The sequence below is a fragment of the Enhydra lutris genome, unplaced genomic scaffold (assembly GCF_002288905.1).
Source record: "Enhydra lutris kenyoni isolate GAN:26980312 unplaced genomic scaffold, ASM228890v2 scaffoldscaffold12, whole genome shotgun sequence".
Lineage (NCBI taxonomy): Eukaryota > Metazoa > Chordata > Mammalia > Carnivora > Mustelidae > Enhydra > Enhydra lutris.
Genome location: NW_019154096.1, coordinates 2,242,724 through 2,262,752, shown reverse-complemented (window position 1 = coordinate 2,262,752; position 20,029 = coordinate 2,242,724). Strand labels below are relative to the sequence as shown.

Below are 20,029 nucleotides of genomic sequence, written 5' to 3'. Positions count from 1 at the left end.
ATAAAAGACATCAGAGAATCTCTTAATGCAGAAATAAAATCTAATCAGGCTAAAATTTAAAAATTTTTCAACTGAGATGCATTCTAAATTGGATGCTCTAACAGCTAGGGTAAAGGAGGCAGAAGAGGGAATCAGTGACAGAGAAGACAAGATGATGTAAAGGAAGGAAGCTGAGGAAAAGAGAGAAAAACAACAAACAGATCATGAAGGGAGGCTTCAAGAAATTAGCGATACCATAAACAATATTAGAATTATTGTGGTCCCAGAGAAAGAAGAGAGACAAGGACATAAGGCATATATAAGCAAGTCACAGCTGAGAACTTCCCTACTTAAGGAAGGAAACAGACATTCAAGTCCAGGGGTAGAGAGAACGCTCCTCAAAAATCATTAAAAATAGATCAAAACCCTGACATATAATAGTGAAGCATGCAAATCTCAGAGATAAAGAGAAAATCCCAAAAGAAGCTTGAGGCAAGAACTCCTTAATCTACAATGATAGAAATATTAGACTGGCATCAGACCTATCCACAGAGACCTGGCTGGCCATAAAAGGCCAGAATGACACATTCTTGGTGCTAAATGAGAAAAACATGCCGCCAAAAATGCCTTTTCCAGCTAAAGTATCATTCAAAATGTATGGAGAGATAAAGAGATTCCAGGACAAACAGAAACTAAAAGAATTTGTGATCACCAAACTAGCCCTGTAAAAAATATTAAAGGGGATCCTCTGAAGAGAGAGCCCAAAAGTAACATAGATCAGAAAGAAACAGAGACAATCAACAGGAACAGGGACTTTATAGGTAATACAATGGCACTACATCCATATCCTTCAATAGTTACTCTGAATGTAAATGGACTAAATGCTCCAATCAAAAGACACAGGGTATAAGACTGGATAAAAGCAAGACCAATCCATACGCTGCCTACAAGAGATGGACTTTAGACCTAAAAATACCTTCAGATTCAAAGTAAGGGGGTGAAGAACCATTTATCATGTCAATGGATGTCAAAAGAAAGCTGGGATAGCAATCCACATATCAGACAAATTAGATTTTATTTATTTATTTTTTAAGATTTTATTTATTTGACAGGATGAAAGAGAGACAGTGAGAGAGGGACCACAAGCAGAGGGACTAGGAGAGGGAGAAGCAGGCTTTCCACTGAGCAGGGAGCCCAATTCAGGGCTTGATCCCTGGGCCCTGGGATCATGACCTGAGCCGAAAGCAGATGCTTAATGACTGAGCCACCCTGGCGCCCCAGACAAATTAGACTTTAAAGCAAAGACTGTAGTAAGGGATGAAGAGGGACACTATATCAGACTTAAGGGGTTTATCCAACAAGAACATCTAATAATTATAAGTATTAATTATATAATTATATACATATGGTTATATGTATATAATTATAACAATTATAAGTATTAAATTAATAAAGAAAACACATTGATAATAATACAATAATAGTAGGGGACTTTACCCCACTCACAGCAATGGGCAGCTCATCTAAGCATAAGATCAGCAGGGAAATAAGGGCTTTGAATGACACACTTGACCAAATGGACATCACAGATATATACAGAGCATTCCATCCTAATGCAACAAAATACACATTCTTTTTGAGTGCACATGGAACACTCTCCAGAATAGATCACATACTGGGTCACAAATCAGGCCTCAACTAGTACGAGGAGATTGGGAATATTTCTGCATATTTTTAAATCACAATGCACTGAAACTTGAACTAAGTCACAAGAGGAATTCTGGAAGGAACTCAAACACTTGGAATTAAAGAGCATCCTACTAAAGAATGAATGGGTCAACCAGGAAATTAAAGAAGAATTTTTAAAATTCATGGAAATAAATGAAAATGAAAACACAACTGTTCAAAACCTTTGGGATATAGCAAAGCAGGCCCTAAGAGGGAAATACATAGCAGCACAAACCTTTCTCAAAAAAATTAGAAAAGTTTCAAATATACAAGCTAGTCTTACACCAAAAGGAACTGGAGAAAGAACAGCAAATAAAGCCTAAACCAAGCAGGAGAAAACCAATAAGAAAGATTAAAGCAGAAATCAATGAAATAGAAACCAAAAGAACAATAGATCAATGAAACTAGAAGCTGGTTCTCTGAAAGAATTAATAAGATCAAAAAACCACTAGCCGGGGGCGCCTGGGTGGCTCAGTGGGTTAAGCCGCTGCCTTCGGCTCAGGTCATGATCTCAGGGTCCTGGGATCGAGTCCCGCATCGGGCTCTCTGCTCAGCAGGGAGCCTGCTTCCCTCTCTCTCTCTCTCTGCCTGCCTCTCCGTCTACTTGTGATCTCTCTCTGTCAAATAAATAAAATCTTTAAAAAAAAAAAAAAAAAAAAACCACTAGCCAGACTTATCAAAAAGAAAAGAGAAAGGACCCAAATTAATAAAATCATGAATGAAAGAGGGGAGATCACAACCAACACTGAGGAGATACTAAGAATTATAAGAACATATTATGAGCAGCTGTATGCCAACAAATTAGGCACTCTGGAAGAAATAGATGCATTTCCTAGAGACATATAGACTACCAAAACTGAAACAGGAAAAAATAGAAAACCTGAACAGACCCATAATCATCAAGGAAATTGAAGCAGTAATTAAAAATCTCCTAACAAATCAGAGTCCAGGGCCAGATGGCTTCCCAGGGGAAAGAACGAATACCTATTCTTCTAAAGCTGTTTCAAAAAATAGAAAGGGAAGGAAAACTTCCAAACTCATTCAATGAGTTAACAAAAGAAAGTACAAGCACCATATGATCCTCTCAGTTGATGAGAAAAAGCATTTGACAAAATATAGTATCATTTCTTAATTAAAACTCTCCACAGTGTAGGGATAGAAGAAGGAACATACTTCAGTATCGTAAAATCCATCTACGAAAAACCCACAGAGAATATTATTCTGAATGGGGTGAAACTGAGAGCTTCTTCCCAAAAGTCAGGAACACAACAGCAATGCCTACTCTCACCACTGTTGTTCAACATAGTACTAGAAGTCCTAGCCTCAGTAATCTGATAACAAAAAGTAATAAAAGGCATGCAAAATGGCAATGAAGTCAAACTCACTCTTCACAAATAACATGATACTTTATGTGGAAAACCCGAAAGACTCCACCTCAAAATTGTAAGAACTCAACAGGAATTCAGCAACATGACAGGATATAAAATCAATGTGCAGAAATCAGTTGCATTATGTGCATTATGCACTAACAATGAGACAGAAGAAAGAGAAATTAAGGAGTTGATCCCATTTACAACTGCACCAAAAAAATGTTAGCCATCTAGGAATAAACCTAAACCAAACAGGTAAAAGATCTGTATTCTAAAAACTATAGAACACTGCTGAAAGAAATTGAGGAAGACAGAAAGAAATGGAAAAAGATTTCATGCCCATGGACTGGAAGAAAAAATATTGTTAAAATCTCTACACTACCTAGGGCAATCTATACATTCAATGCAATCCTTATCAAAATACCATCAACTTTTTTTTGCAGAGCTAAAACAAATAATCCTAAAATTTGTATGGAACCAAAAAAGACCCTGAATAGTCAGAGTAAAATTGAAAAAGAAAATCAAAGCTGGTGGCATCACACTGCCAGACTTCAAGCTCTATTACAAAGCTGAATCAAGACAGTATGGTATTGGTACAAAACCAGACACGTAGATCAATGGAACAGAAGAGAGAATCCAGAAACGGCCTCTCAACTCTATGGTCAACTAACCATTGTCAAGGCAGGAAAGAAGATCTAATGGAAAAAGGACAGTCTTTTCAATAAATGGTGCTGGGAAAATTGAAGAGCCACATGTAGAAGAATGAAACTGGACCACTTTCTTAAACTACACAAAGATAAACTCAAAACGGTTGGAAGACCTAAATATGAGACAGGAATCCATCAAAACTCTAGAAGAGAACACAAGCAGCAACTTCTGTGACCTTGGCCACAGCAACTTCTTGCTAGACAAGTCTCCGAAGGAAAGGGAAACAAAAGCAAAAATGAACTATGGGAGCTTCATCAAGATAAAAAGCTTCTGCACAGCAAAGAAAACAGTCAACAAAACTAAAAGGCAACCTATGCAATAGAAGATATTTGCAAGTGACATATCAAATAAAGAGCTAGTACCCATTATCTATAAAGAACTTAGCAAACTCAATACCCAAGAAACCACAAATAATCTAGTCAAGAAATGGCAGAAGACATGAAAAGACATTTCTCCAAAGAAATACAAATGGCCAACAGACACATGAAAAATCGTTCCACATCCCTTGGTATCAGGGAAATGCAAATCAAAACACAATGAGATACTATCTCACACCAGCCAGAATGGCAAAAATTAATAACTCAGGAAATAATAAATGTTGGCGAGGATGAAGAGAAAGGGGAATCATCTTACACTGTTGCTGGGAATGTAAGCTGGTACAGTCACTCTGGAAAACAGTATGGAGGTTCCTCAAGAAGTTAAACATAGAGCTACCCTACAACCCAGCAATTGCACTACTGGGTATTTATCCCAAAGATACAAATGTAGTGATCTGAAGGGGCACCTGCACCCAAATATTTATAGCAGCAATGTCCACAACAGCCAAATTGTGGAAAGAGCTGAGATGTCCATCAACAGATGAATGGATAAACAAGATGTGGTGTGTGTGTGTGTGTGTGTGTATACACACACACACATACATACAGAGTATTACTCAGCCATTAGAAATGATGACTACTTACCATTTACACTGATGTGGACAGAACTGGAGGGTATTATGCTGAGCAAAATAACTCAATCAGAGAAAGACAATTATCATATGGTTTTACTTATATGTGGAATGTGGGAAACAGCATAGTTTACCTTCAGAGGGGAAGAGAGGGTAAACTGAATGGGAAATCATCAGAGAGGGAGAAAAACCATGAGAGACTTAACTATGGGAAACAAACTGAGGGTTCCTGAAGGGGAGGTGGGCGGGGAGAATGGGGTAATTGGGTGATGGACATTATGGAGGGCTTGTGATGTGATTAGCACTGGGTATTATAAACAACTGATGAATTACTGAACACTACATCTGAAACTAATGATATACTATAAGTTGGCTAATTGAATTAAAATTTAAAAAAAGAATTAACTTTATATGCCAAATTAATATAAAGGTACATGTATCTTCATCTCAAAGATTCTCCTTTATACAAAGGAAATTCATCAGCTAATTATGCCAAGTTTAAAAAAAATAGCCAGAACATGAGAAAATGCTGAGATAAAACTATGTAATCTTTTTTCTTTTAAGTATTCTGGGCTGTGGGTAGCAGAATTACCAGGGAAGCCTGGTACCATAAAGAGGCACTGCTTTGTTCCTCGCTATCCACAAAATGGAGAATAATGTCTGATCTGTGGTAGGCATTCAATAAAAAAATGTTGAATGAATCGATGTGTTACAGCAATAAATAATTTTTAAGAAGAATAAAGTTGAGACTGCCTTAGTTACTATTTTATTATAAGAGATCTCGTATTTTATAAATCATTTATCTATAGACAAAAGTATCAGAAATATTTTGTTTTGTTTAAGTGGATTAGATTAGTGCAGCAATTGTAACAATTATGGCTAATTACAGCCTTATGTCATTCAATTTACATCACAAGCTACATTTATAGATGAGAAATTTTGTTCTGTTTTAAATCAAAACTCTGAACACTTGGGTAATTAGCAATATTTTTAAATTAAAAAAAGGTTTTATAACGAAGCCACATGGGATTTTTTTACTTTTTTTTTTTATTTTTTTTTTAATTATTTGTCAGAGAGAGAGAGGGAGAGAGAGCAAGCACAGGCAGACAGAATGGCAGGCAGAGGCAGAGGGAGAAGCAGGCTCCCTCATGAGCAAGGAGCCTGATGCGGGACTCGATCCCAGGACGCTGGGATCATGACCTGAGCCGAAGGCAGCTGCTTAACCAACTGAGCCACCCAGGCGTCCCCTTATTTTTCTTTTTAAAGATTTATTTTTCAGAGAGAGAGCATAAGCAGGGGGGGCAACAGGCAGAGGGAGAGGGAGAAGCAGGCTCCCCGCTGAGCAAGGAGCCTAATGTGGGACGCGATCCCAGTACCCCAAGATCATGACCTCGACAGAAAGCAAATGCTTAACCAACTGAGCTACCCAAGGCGTCCGACATGAGATTTTTTAATTGCTCATATAAATCATTGTATGTTAGGGAATTCTGATTATAAATAGATAAATCTATAAACTGTAAGCACAGCCCATATCCAAGCTCTCATTCACAAAATATTTTTTTCAATAAAGAGCTTCCAATACATTTCCAAGGCACTGACAAATGATCAAGCTGGCAGAGTCTAATTTCTAAGTTTAATGTGACTTGTTGGAAGCAACCTTAGGAGCAATGGCAAAGAACTCAGTCTTCTCTACCGTCCCATCTTCCTATCTGCTTGACCCTCCCCTCCTGATTTCCCCAAGTTCGCCCAGCACGGGGTAGCCCAAGAGCACACATTCTTTCTTCTCTCATTTTTCAATAGCAACTTGATGAGAGCCGAAACCATCATGAGCAACGTGTGTATTTGAAAAGAGGAAAAATACTCTCTTACAACCAGTTCTAATGGTAGACATCCCAGCAATATCTCATATGAAATGGGGGGTATGTTTGAAAGGTAGAGGATGGGAAGGAGGTCCTTCCAAGTCAAACATTATAGGTAAGTTCTACCAATGTGTAAAGCTGGATAATATAGAACCCTAAGCATTTCTCTTGATTTTCTAAATTCTCCCCTTCTTACATGGAGTATCTACTAGAGCTGCTTTAATCTGTGATCACAAGGAAAACCCATGGAGGTGTATTTCCATCTGTTGATTTAACACAGCACAATAATTAATTAGTTCATGTTCTCTGTCAGACACAGACTACAATTCATTTTACTTTTCTAAATAACCCTGTGCAAGAAAGGATTTAAAGCTTCAAACGATTCTTTTAAATGGCTAATAATCCCATCCAAATCAAAGTTACTAAGTCCCATTTCACCCGAACCTTATTTCCATACTGTTGCCCTTCAAATCATCCACAGTAAAATACAAGTATCTTTGAAATTCATAGACTTCAACTTACTGCATCTGATAAAAGTGCTGACATCATGAATGCCTAACCAGTATTAATCAGTATCAACAATGATTTATAACTCTTTTTCTGTCTGTAGTATATGTTGACAAAGTAAGAATCAAACCGTTGTAACTAAATGGGATTTCTTTTTTTAAAGATTTAATTTATTTGACAGACAGAGATCACAAGTAGGCAGAGAGGCAGGCAGAGAGAGAGAGGAGGAAGCAGGCCCCCCGCCGAGCAGAGAGGCCGATGTGGCGCTCGATTCCAGGACCCTGGGACCATGACCTGAGCCGAAAGCAGAGGCCTTAACCCACTAAGTCACCCAGGGGCCCCATAAAATGGGATTTTTTTAAAGAGCATAAATAAACTTTGGCCAATAATGTCCACTTCACCTTAATAATATAATCTAATTAGGTACAAAAAGATGAACCAACCAACAGCTAGTAGGAAATACTATCCTCTTATGGCTGAAAAAGAACAAAAAGCCAAGCTTTTGGAGTAAACTGTGATTGACATAATCCTTTGAAGCTAAGTGGTTTCAAGTAATGTTTCAGATTAATTTCCAGAAATGTAAAAGAAATGAAAGAAAGACTTCTATACCAGTTCTTGGGGAGTAGAATTTCATAGCCCAAATAATAGGGACAAGTCATATCAGTAGTAATTAAATTAATACAAAATACATAAAGTTCATGTTAAAGATATCCATGTGTTACATTCTACTTTCTTGAGCTTCCTGGGAAAATTCTACCAGAATCAGTCAACAGCTATCTTTCTCCTGCAATCCAGCTGTTGAGCAGGCATCCTTTTAAACTTCTTTTACATTAATATACAAAGTCCCCATTCCATCAATCATCCTGAAATTTAGATTATGAGGAATATATGGGGAATGAAATAAATATATTCAATATACTCCCTTTCCAAGGTATCCAAATTCTTTTGCAGTTATTAGCTCTCAATTTATTCTGATGTTGCATACAATTGAATAATTAAAATAAATCAGCAAGATTAATAAATTATATATACTGGGCTTCAGTTTCTTTTTTAAAGTACCTTTTCCCCCAGAAAAAATAAAACAAAACATAACTGGTAAACTGCCAGTTTCATCTGCATCAAATTGCCAAAGATGTGAACAAACAATTGATGGCACTTGGCCCCACTGATGAGTTGTCACGTTAAGTAGCAATTCAGTTTTGTATTTCATTGCCACCTGACCCACATTTTTCCTAAGCAGGTATTATAAATGAGCCTTTGAAAAAAGTGTGCAGTATAATTTCACTGAAGGGGCAATTAAAGTGGTGTACAAAAAACATAGCAGAATAAGAAACACTAAGCAGAAGAACCTTTTCCTTTTTTTTCTAGCCTCTCCCACCTCTCAAGTTTACTTGTATAGTAGGAATCAGGCTAAATGAAGCTTGGAAGTCATCATGCTGTAAAAGATGTGCAATAAACATGAAAAGATTATGTCCAAGTTCAGTAGATGTTAGGTGTAAATTTCCAAACCAAATCAGCCCTTCAAGTACCTTAGAACCAATGGGAAAATCTCAGATGACTGCACACCAGAGATATTAAGGAAGTTTTGCTGGAAGAACATCTACTAAAAATGCATACGGGGCTGACATTTGCTCAGAAAGAATAGAGAGATAATTCAAAAACCCTTCTCGGGAAAACAAATACTGGAGAATTAATTTCAATGTAGAGATTAGAAAGGAAACAGACAAGGGATATATTTTTTCCACTACGATATATTTTTTCCACTACTTCACTTCTTTGTTTTTAAGTAAATGTAATATGATGATGTGCCTGGGAGGCCTCCCTACCCCACCCCCATCCAATTCCTCTTTTATCAATTTCTTTTTACTCCAAGGCCTTCCACTACCCCACAGGCCCTTTGAAACAAAACCACAAGGTATCCAATACCCCAAGAACGGGTCATCTCAAGAGAGAGACCAAAGAAAGCCATACTTGGCTTTTGGATTTTTAACACGGGCTTTGAAAATTCACTGCAGAAACATTAGTCATTCAGATAAAAGGCCTTCTGATATTAAAAGTTATGCTTTTGAATATCAAAAAAGCAAGCCCAGATGCCCTGAGACTTGAAGAAAACCTGATAGACTCCTTCTCCTGTCCAGACAGGTTCCAGAGCCTAGAGGACAGGGGAGCTGGAGGGAAGCCAAAACTCCCTGACACTTACCCAGGTAGAGACCAGGTAGATCCCAGCGCCAAGGTGAACTTCTGTCTTGCTTCCCAGAGCACACTGAGGAAAATGGCCAGGTCCTAGAATCTCCCACACCCAACCCTTTCCTTGCATGGCACAACTTCAGAAAAACAGACATGCAACCAACCCAATCTAGGCTAACAGGTGACGCTCCCTACCCCCTCCACCCACACACTGCAATACCCAAATTGCCAGAAAGAGTATTCTTAGGTTTCTGGCACTCCCTAAAAGCCTTCCTTTAAGCCTATAAAGGAAGCTAAAAGAAGAGCAATGACCTACAGTACTCACAGAAATGAGAGTAGACCCAAAGACCAGTGGCGAAGACAGGCATCCCCTAAGATGCCAGCAGCGATGAATGAAGGTAATTGACAAAGACACTCCCCTCTGACCAAACCTGAGTCAGACTCCTCTGAGCCCTCTTTGAGACTGGGACTCTGACCTTGGGCTCTGTCCTTGTTCTAATTAGTTCCATTTTAGTAAGAACCCTACTGGATCAGTTTAACAAAAATCCATCCTTGATACTGGATCGCATTCTTCTTTGCCCTTTCTTGATATCTTATCACCGAGTCTACCTTCAGCAAGAATCCTATCAAACTGGTTCTGTAGAATCCCCCTTCTCCTTGATGTTTCCTCGTAGTAATCTTTCCACTGCCCATCTGCACTCCTCATGCTTCTCCTTGGCAACAAAGCCCCACTCATCCTCGTTGGATTCCAAATGGGGTTCAGTTTGATACAGAGGTCTCTCTTTCAAAATTGACTAGTTCCTGAATAAAATTTGCCTCTATACTTTTAACTTCTGTCCAGCTCTGGTTTGCTTTGACATTAATTCAGTCATGAGAGCAAAATCAAAGGAGATGGACCATGGATCCAATGTCCAATGTCTCCTCCCCATCGGGTGAGTGTACCAAACACAGGTAGCCCCAGTGGTAAGAGGGAGGTAGACATTGAATTCAAATTCAAAAACAAATACTCATTCAGTGCTAGAATGTTTTAGGCCCAATTCTAGGAACTACTGATATTATCATTAAGTAACATGGACAAAGAAGTCTGTCTTTATAGGAATTATGTTCTGATGCAGAATCAGGCAATAAACAAAGTAAGTGTAGAAAAACAGTATGTTAGAAGATGTAAGTGCTGTGGGGAAAAATAAAGGAGAAAAGGGGGGCATGGGGAAATGTACAATTTTAAATAGGGAGCAAATTTTTTTTTTATTAAATAGGGAATAATGTTAAAGAGGTGAAGAAAGAATACTTTGAGATGACAACATCTGAATCAAAACTTAAAAGTGAAAATAAACACAGAAAACATTCATTTTAACAGAGTTTGCACTCAACAGACTAGGACTAAGTTTCTAATACTAAGCTTCATTGTGGTGCAAGGTCCATGGGGCTTAAATATGAAATTAAACCTGATCAGAGAAAATAAAGAACATTACATATTAGCACATTTTTCAATTTGTGGTTTGTGAAATTTACTCATTACACATTAAAGGAGTGTATAAAGCTGTTTTTTTTTTTTCTTTCATGATCACAGTGCTTCTCATTAAAGAAAAAATTTAACTGTATTTGTACCACCATCTTTCACTTAGGTAAATATTTACATTATCTGAATTTGGTACATGTGCTATGTCTATATAAACAGTATATCTCTATCTCTATATCATGGGATGACACATTCAGCATCCAAGCCTTCAGATTAAGAAAGTCATCTATATAGACCTATATGCATTGAGAATATCACTCTTGCCTTTTATGTGTCCCCATATGCCTGAGATACCACTCACACCTCCCCTTCCCAGCGCTAGCAGGGACTTCAAAGGATTAGTGTTAAGAAGGTGATGGTGGACAGAAGGAATTTACCACTGGATTTAAAGACCTCTCAGACAATTCTAAATACTACCAGTTCATAATTCAACATTATCTATTATTTCCCAGTGATAAACACAGGCAACCAGTTCCTGATCTACTATGCTCTGTGTTGTTTCAATAACATAGATACGTGCTAAAGAAAAGTTTTACTAAGTGGCATTGGTATTCAGACAAGGATTTGTTTCATTTATTTTTTAAAAGATTTTGTTTACTTGAGAGAGAGAGAGAGAGAGAGAGAGAGAGAGAGAGCACAAGCCAGGGGGAGAGGGAGAGGGAGAAGCAGACTTCCTGCTGAGCTGGATCATGACCTGAGCCGAAGGCAGACGCCCACTGAGCCACCAAGGTGCCCTGGATTTTTTTTTTTTTTCATTATACCTATAATTCTGTTCTGTTCTTAAATCTCAATTACTCAGGCGTATTAGAAATTGGCAATCACCAGCTCTCAGAAGTGGATTTTTTCTACTGCATTCTTCTTTGTCCCTATAGTAAATGGACTCTATGTTCATCAAACTATGCAGTGGGTCAAGAGCTTCATTTTACAACAAATGCAGGAAGATTTATGAATTTAGGAACTGATGATATGTTATACTCTTCAAATGCCTGCTTATTTGTTTTGAGGAGGAATAAGAAGGGAGAAAAGAACTACAATGAATCACACACTCTACAAACGCCCTTAAGGATTTTTAATGAAATGTGTTTATACATTAAAAAAAAAACCCTAATACATAAATAGCCTATTCTCAAATAGGAAATGCAGCATATAATTCAAATGACATTTTGAGTCCATGTTAATCCTTAAATCTGAAATGGGTCTCTTATAGGCAGCATGTAGTTGAACATTTTTTCCATCCAGCCACTCTGTGCCTTTTGATTGGGAAATTCGAACCACATACATTTAGAGTAATTGTTGATATGTAAGAACTTAGTAACTGCGCTGAGCAGGGAGCCCAACCTGGAGCTCGATCTCACGACCCTGAGATCATGACCTGAGCTGAAATCAAGAGCTGGACACAACTGAGCCACCCAGGCACCCAAGTGGCTTTAGTTCTCTTTACTCTTCTACTTTAAATTCCATACTACAGGTGCGTGGTTAACACACCATCAGAATGTAGTATTAGAGTTCTCTAAGTCTGACTGATTTCTCCCCATTACCAGTGCGCCGTTAGCTTTCACATGCTGCTATATTCCTGGGTTAGCGTCTTCCCATTTCAGCATGAAGAATTCCTTTCAGCATTTCTTGCATGGCAGGTCTAGAGGCAGTGAACCCCCCTCAGCTTTTGTCTGGGGAAGCCTTTATTTCCCTTTCATATCTAAAGAATAAGTTTGCCAGATAGAATATTCTTGGCTGGCAATTTTTAATCTTCCAACACATTGAATACATCATTCCACTCTTTCCTGGCCTGTCAGAGTTTCTGTTGAGAAATCTGCTCAGGCCTAATGGGGGTTCCTTTGTCAGGGACTTTCTTCTCTCCCTGGCTTTGAGATTCTTTATGGTTGATTTTTGACAGTTTCATTAAAATGTGTCTTGGAGAAGGTCTTTTAACACTGAGATAAAAGGGTATGTCATTAGCTTCATGGACTTGTACATCCAAGTCTTTCCCAGGGTTTGGGAAGTTCCTGGCTATTATTTCTTAAAACAAACTCTGCCCCTTCTCCTTTTAGAGCCTGATCATCAGATATTTGCTTTTCTGACAGAATCTGAGGGCTTTTTTAGGCTTTTTTCATTCATTTTAAACTTAGCTCCTGCTCCTCTTCTAATTGTACTAATTCTATATTCGTAACCTCCAAGCCATTATTCTTCCTCCCTCTGATCTGCTGAGACGGATCTTCTTCTCTACATTCTTCCCCTCATTCACTGAATTCTTCAGGTCCAGTATTTCCATTTGGTTCTTTTTTAGAATCTCAGTTGCTTTGGTAAAGAGCTCCTTGTGATCATTAACTTTACTCCTGATTTCATTGGATTGTCTTTCTGAGTTTTCTTGGAGCTTGTTGAATTTCTTCACAACAGCTATTTTGAATTCATCATATTGTAATATTCTATGCCTTTGAGCTTGGTTGCTGGAAAATATTTTTTTTTAGTGATGCCCTATTTCCTTGATTTTTCATACTTCTTGTAGCTATGCATCTTTGCTTTTGCATTTGAAGTAGCCAAGACCCTCTTAATTAGCTCTGTGTCTTCTCGGGTGCTTACAGTTTGCTAAACAGGTTATTAGAAACTTTTTTTTTTTTTTTTTAATTTCCAGGGGGGTGAGCTATATCTCAAGTTTGTAGATTCTCCCTTGCCCACCAAGTGTGGCCTATGTTCTGAGCATGCTCCCCATCTCTTGAAGCTTGCTTTTCTGGACATACTCTGGAGCACACACACAGCTGGCAGAGTTGGGGGAAGTATGGATTTAACACTTGGTGAGCTGGGGGTGCCACAGGACCTGGTAGTTCATGTCACTCCCAAAGGCTTGCGGGTGGACTTTCTGCTAAGCAGATTCAAGACCATTTGAAATTCTTATCTACTTCTTTCCCAAAATCCTCCCGAAGCTCTCATGACTAAGCTCCCACCACAGTACTCTGGGTGCTGATGGACCAAAATGCATTTCTCTGGCTGCATCCTGCCAACTCACTTGTTTTCGTTCTTAAATTCCACATGAGTGAAATCATATGGTATTTGTCTTTCTTTGGCTGACTTATTTCACTTAGGATAATACTCTCCAGTTCTATCTATGCTGTGGCAAATGGCAAGATTTCATTCTTTTTTTTTTTTGGCTGAGTAATATTCCATTGCATATACACACTGCATTTTCTTTATCCATTCATCATTTGATGGACACTTGGGTTGTTTCTATAATTTGACTATTGTAGATAATGCTACTATAAATCAGGGTGCATGTATTTTTTGAATTAGCACTTCTGTATTCTTTGGGTAAATACCTAGTAGTGCAATTGCTGGATCACAGAATAGTTCCATTTTTCTAAATTTACTGATTCTAAAATACCTATAGCTTCGTATTATTTTTGTGGGGTGTGTAAAACATGAGTTATCTTTTTTAATCCAATCTGACAATCTCTGTATCTTACCTGAAAAAATGAATCCATTTGCATTTATTGTGATTACTGATGTACTTGGATTTGTCTCTGTCATATTTTTATTTTTTAAAATAACTGTTCTTGACAAAAACAAAAGAATATGCTTTAAAGCATTATAATAAAGTGAATTCCATTAATCCACCACCTTGTTAAGATTATTAAAACCACTGTATCTATCTGTGTGCTCCTCACATAGATACACACACACACACACACACACACACACACACACACACACATATTATATAAGTATGTTTTGTTCGTTTTTTAGTCTTAAAGACAGTATTATAGTTTATATAGCCATGTGGGGTAAATTTTATCCATCCGCAACATTATTTTTTAGATTCATCTATGTTGCCATTTATGACTATAATTCATTAATTTTATTATGTGACTATATCTAACTTAATCCATCTTCCTACTAAATAGTATTTCTCCTACTCTTCTCCTTTATTTTTACGCTATTACAGATAATATTTCTAAAACAACGGCTTTCATGTTTGTTGGCGTAGACTTTCTCTACAGCATATCTCTAGGAGTGACTCTGTACCAAGATGTGCAAATGTTTACTTTTATACAATTATGCCACACTGCTTTAAAAATGATTGTAAACACACTCCAACCTTTAAAACTTGTGTGGATCTACATCCACATCAATCTTTGCTATTACCAAATTTCTTAATTTTTGCCAACAAATGAGATGGTATCTCACGAAAAATTGAGACGTAGGATAGATTTCCAGCCGGTGTGAATAGTTTTCATTTAATGACATCATTGTGTCCATTTCCCCACCTATGTTCAAGTAATGCAGAACTACCAAAAGCAACACAAATAAAAGGCATCAGTAAAAAATTACAAAGGCAGAGGACTTTAATCCATCCCTCAATAAGACTAATTTATTGCAAACTCTATGCTCTGTGTATCCACTGATCAATCATTTGGTTTCTATTTATCTCAGATTTAGATATCAGAATTGAGGTGGCTATCATAGGAATAAACATTAACCCATTTACCTCAACAGAATAAAGAAGACTGACATTTTCCAACCAACGATAATTCTATTTAAACTGATGGCTTTCACAGAGAAAACTGGTTTTACCAATTAGATTTTATGGCAAATAAATTCCATAAACTGAATAAGCTAAATTCTGGCCTTGGGTGCGGTGGGGGGGGCTTGATTATTTTTTGGACTATTTTTGGGAACAGTTTTATGTTCACAGCAGAATTGAGATGAAGATACAGTGCTATTCTCTGCCTCCACACACACAGCTTTCCCCATTATCAACATTCTCCAAACAAAGTGGTACATTTGTTACAATTCATGAACCTACACTGGGACATCATTACCATCCGAAGACCCTGGCTTATATCAGCCGTTGTACATTTAATGGGTTTAGATAAATGTATAATCACACTATCTAGTCATTATAGTGTCATACACAATATTTTCTTTGTCCTAAAAATCCTCTGTGCTCTGACCATCCATCTCTTCCACCTTCTCAACCCCTGGCAACCACTGATACTTTCAATGACTCTATAGTGTTGCCTCTTCCAGAATGTCATATAGATGGAATCCTTCAGTATGTTTTCATACTTTTCAGACTGACTACTTTGCCCCCAAATTTTGACAAGATACACTCACGCAGCACATGATATATTAGTTTCTTAAATATATCATGCTGTCAAAGGTAATCTGAAATTAATAGTTCTATCTTTTTATCCTTACATACATCAAGTTAAGTAAGGTATCTTCTAAGTAAATGAGTAACAGATATAACTACTAGCTTTTGTTGTTCTTTTTCATTTTAATAATGCCTTTATGATATAATTACCAAAAAACCGAGATAATAAGTGATTTTATTTTTTTTTAAAGATTTATTTATTTGACAGAGAGAGAGAGAGAGAGAGAGAGCGCACAAACAGGGAGAGTGGCAGGCAGAGGGAGAAGGTCGTCCCACTGAGCAGGGAGCCTGATGCGGGGCTCGATCCCAGGACCCCGGTATCATGACCTGAGCTGAAGGCAGGTGCTTCACTGATTTGAGCCACCAGGCATCACAGTAAGTGACTTTAATAAAAAGCTAAAAAATTCTTTCCTAAGTAAGGTAGTTTCTAATTTTTTGCTTTTAAAAAACTGAACAAGGAAGGATATGACTGAGTCATCAAGTGATAGGTCATCAAACACGATTTCTGAGGATGGACCACTATTAAGTTTCAGTTCACTGAACTGAACGATTTTTTTTCTGTCTTTCATTCTTTCAACAGATTTTTTTTCCTTTAAACTAAATGATTTTTTTAAGAAAACTTATGTATTTATATAAACAAAGAATGCAAATGACCCAGAACTTGTCTCTTTTTATCACTAAATGTTTATACATGGGTATACAATATAAATGGAAAAAAGAATAGCTGAATCCATTTCATTATGAGGTATTTTCCATAAAATCTTATTTTTACTTTTTTTTTATCAAAAATGAATTTATGTTGAACACTTGTTTACCAAATTAATTGTAATACCTCAGAAGAAAAATGTCAATGTTTACTGACTGTGATCACAGAAAACAAAGCAAAACAAAAAACCAATTTAGATTTAGTTATAAAGAAGTATGACAGAGTGATCAATCAAAACATTTTAATAGGGTAACATTGTGTGAAGGAAATGGATTGGAAATACAATTCAAAGAGAAAAACAAAATGATGGAAAAAACATATTATCAATGTTTATATAGTTTTAAATAGATGATAGTACATATCTCATCACTGTGGATCTACTTTTATTCGTGACACTGAAAATTGACATAGAAGTGTCATTCTAAAATGTAAATACATGAAAATGCCATAAAACAGCATCCAATGGGGGTGCCTGGGTGGCTCAGTGGGTTAAAGCCTCTGCCTTTGGCTCAGGTCATGATCCCAGGGTCCTGGGATCGAGCCCCGCATCGGGCTCTCTGCTCAGCGGGGAGCCTGCTTCCTCCTCTCTCTCTCTCTGACTGCCTCTCAGCCTATCTCTATCTGTCAAATAAATAAATAAAATCTTAAAAAAAAAAAAACAGCATCCAATGGATGTGCTTAAACTTCTGAGGAAAACTTTTAGAACCTAAAATGTGCTAGGTAATATCATAGCTCTCAGACATTTTTTTTAACGGAATACCTGAGTAACAGTGTTTGCTGAACTAGAGGACTTGCCTGAACTGGCGTCTGCAGGGCAAGCTCACGATTTCTATTTTGATTTTATGTTTACCAGGGGTAACTCGAGGCCAGGGTGACCGACGGAGAGAATGGAGTGGCTCTTTTGCTTTATGCTCATGATATAACTTAACACATGGCCAGACCTGCTATCTATAAGGCATAGGCCTTGGAAATTAAAACAAAACAAAAATAATAACATGAAACAGCAATCATTCATTGAGAACTTACTCATTTAATACCCAAATGATGTATCACCTGTTAGCCGCTAAGAAACCTGAAGTTTTGTTTTTGTTTTTTTTTTTTTAGATTTTATTCATTTATTTGTCAGAGAGAGAGGGAGAGAGAGCGAGCACAGGCAGACAGAATGGCAGGCAGAGGCAGAGGGAGAAGCAGGCTCCCTGCCGAGCAAGGAGCCCGATGTGGGACTCGATCCCAGGACGCTGGGATCATGACCCGAGCCGAAGGCAGCTGCTTAACCAACTGAGCCACCCAGGCGTCCCAAGAAACCTGAAGTTTTGAGAAGTTCAACAGGATCACAGACAGAGGCTATAGCCCAGCAGGCAAAATCACCCCTATAGCATTCATGGCCTCAGTTTACGCAACTTAAAATGGGGATAATAATACCAACTTTATAACTCTTCCTAAAATTTGCTTTTTGGTAAAAAACAAATGAAATTAGGGGTGCCTGGGTGGTGCATTCAGTTAAGTATCTGACTCAGTTTTAGCTCAGGTCGTGATCTCAGGGTTGTGAGATCAAGCCCCACGTCAGGCTCTGTGATGGGCATGGCGCCTACTTAAGGTTCTCTCTTTCCCTCTCCTTTGTCCCTCACCCCCAACTGCATTCTCTCTCTCTCTCTCTCTCTCAAATAAATAGATCTTTAAAAAATCAAATTAAATTATAAAAACATCTTTTGGTGCAAAGTGGAAAACCAGACATAAGCACTTAAGGATATGGGCACCGAAGTGTTCACACATACCTACATGCAAGGAAAATAACACACTTTTTATAACATACTCCCAAGATTTTCTGAGTTTCGTTTCCTCTCTGGGCAAGTCATATACGTATCCATCAAGAGTTCTTTAGGTACAAATAGACTGGAAAATCCATTTGCACCCAAGTAATTCAATATATGATTGAATCAATGCAGAGACTAGTTAATATTGCTTAGACATTCAACTTACTTCTTAGGCAGCTTCATTTTTTTCACCTTTTCTTCAGCATGTTCGTCCAATATACCCACATGACATCCTAACGCCAGCAAAGTCCTGGAAAACAAAACCAGAACTCGTTTTTGCAAGAACTCGTTTTCCATCTCCAGAATAACCCGACATAATGGCAGATGGGAATCAAGGGCAACATTCCACCTTGAAAGGAGAGCAGAAAATGCCTTTAAAGCAAAGGAAAAACATTTATTTCTAAATCATTTACTTTTGAGTAATGTGTAAATCATGTGATATTTCAATTACTACCAAAAGCAATATATTGCATAGTAAGTCCTTCTCCAATTCCCTCCATGCAGTCCCATTTCTTTTCCTAAAGACACTGACTGCTACTGATTCTTGAATGTCCTGCTACAGTCTGTGCAAATACTAACACAGACTGGTTTGTGTGTGTGTGCATGTGTCTGTGTGCACACAGGAAAGCGTATTGTTTCTTTTCCCCCCTTTTACGTGACGGGTACATACAAAAGACAGCTCTCTGCAATCTTCTATCTTGACCTTACACCGTAACTCTGATATACTGTTCTTTCACATAAAGCCAGTTTATTTTTCAACAGCTCTGAAGTACTCCATTAGTTGGGTGTGTCGTGTTTTCACCCAGTTCTTTGTTCAGAGTCTTTTCTTATTACAAACAATGCTATAATGAATAACCTCATACATTTAATACATCTACTGTGCCCTTCATGTATAGGTTAAAAATCCTAGACATGGAATTACTGGCTTACATTTTAAAGATTCACAAGTATTCCCAAATGTCTATAGAGTTGGTAGTAATTTACATTCCTACCAGACATGTATGACATTGCCTCCTTCCCAGACAGTTCTCTGCTTAAACTTTGTCAACTGGTATGTTACAAAGGTATCTCCTTAAGGGCTGCCTGAGTGGCTCAGTCAGTTAGGTGTCTGCCTTCAGCTCAGGTCCTGATCCCAGAGTTCTGGGATCAAGTCCTGCACCGGGCTCCTTGCTCACCTAGGAGCCTGCCACTCCCCCTGCTTGTGCTCGTTCTCACTCTTTCTCTAACAAATAAAACCTTAAAAAAAAAAGGGAGAAAAAGGTATCTCATTATAATTTTAATTTGTATTTTTTTAAGATTTTATTTTTAAGTAATCTCTACATGCAACATGGAGCTTGAATTTATAATCCCAAGATTAAGAGTTGCACACTCGGGGCGCCTGGGTGGCTCAGTGGGTTAAAGCCTCTGCCTTCGGCTCAGGTCATGATCCCAGCGTCCTGGGATCGAGCCCCACATCGGGCTTTCTGCTCCGCAGGGAGCCTGCTTCCTCCTCTCTCTCTGCCTGCTTCTCTGTCTACTTGTGATCTCTGTCTGTCAAATAAATAAATAAAATCTTTG

The 20,029-nt window shown here is 37.9% G+C and overlaps 1 protein-coding gene across 1 annotated transcript in view; it reads right to left on the bottom strand.

Moving 5' to 3' along the window:
* LOC111144745 (ryanodine receptor 2) overlaps window positions 1–20,029 on the bottom strand; it is a 549,385-nt gene that overhangs the window by 270,217 nt on the left and 259,139 nt on the right. Inside the window, 1 exon segment of the mRNA XM_022499183.1 lies at window positions 18,639–18,722. Within this exon segment, the coding sequence (XP_022354891.1) occupies window positions 18,639–18,722 (84 nt within the window).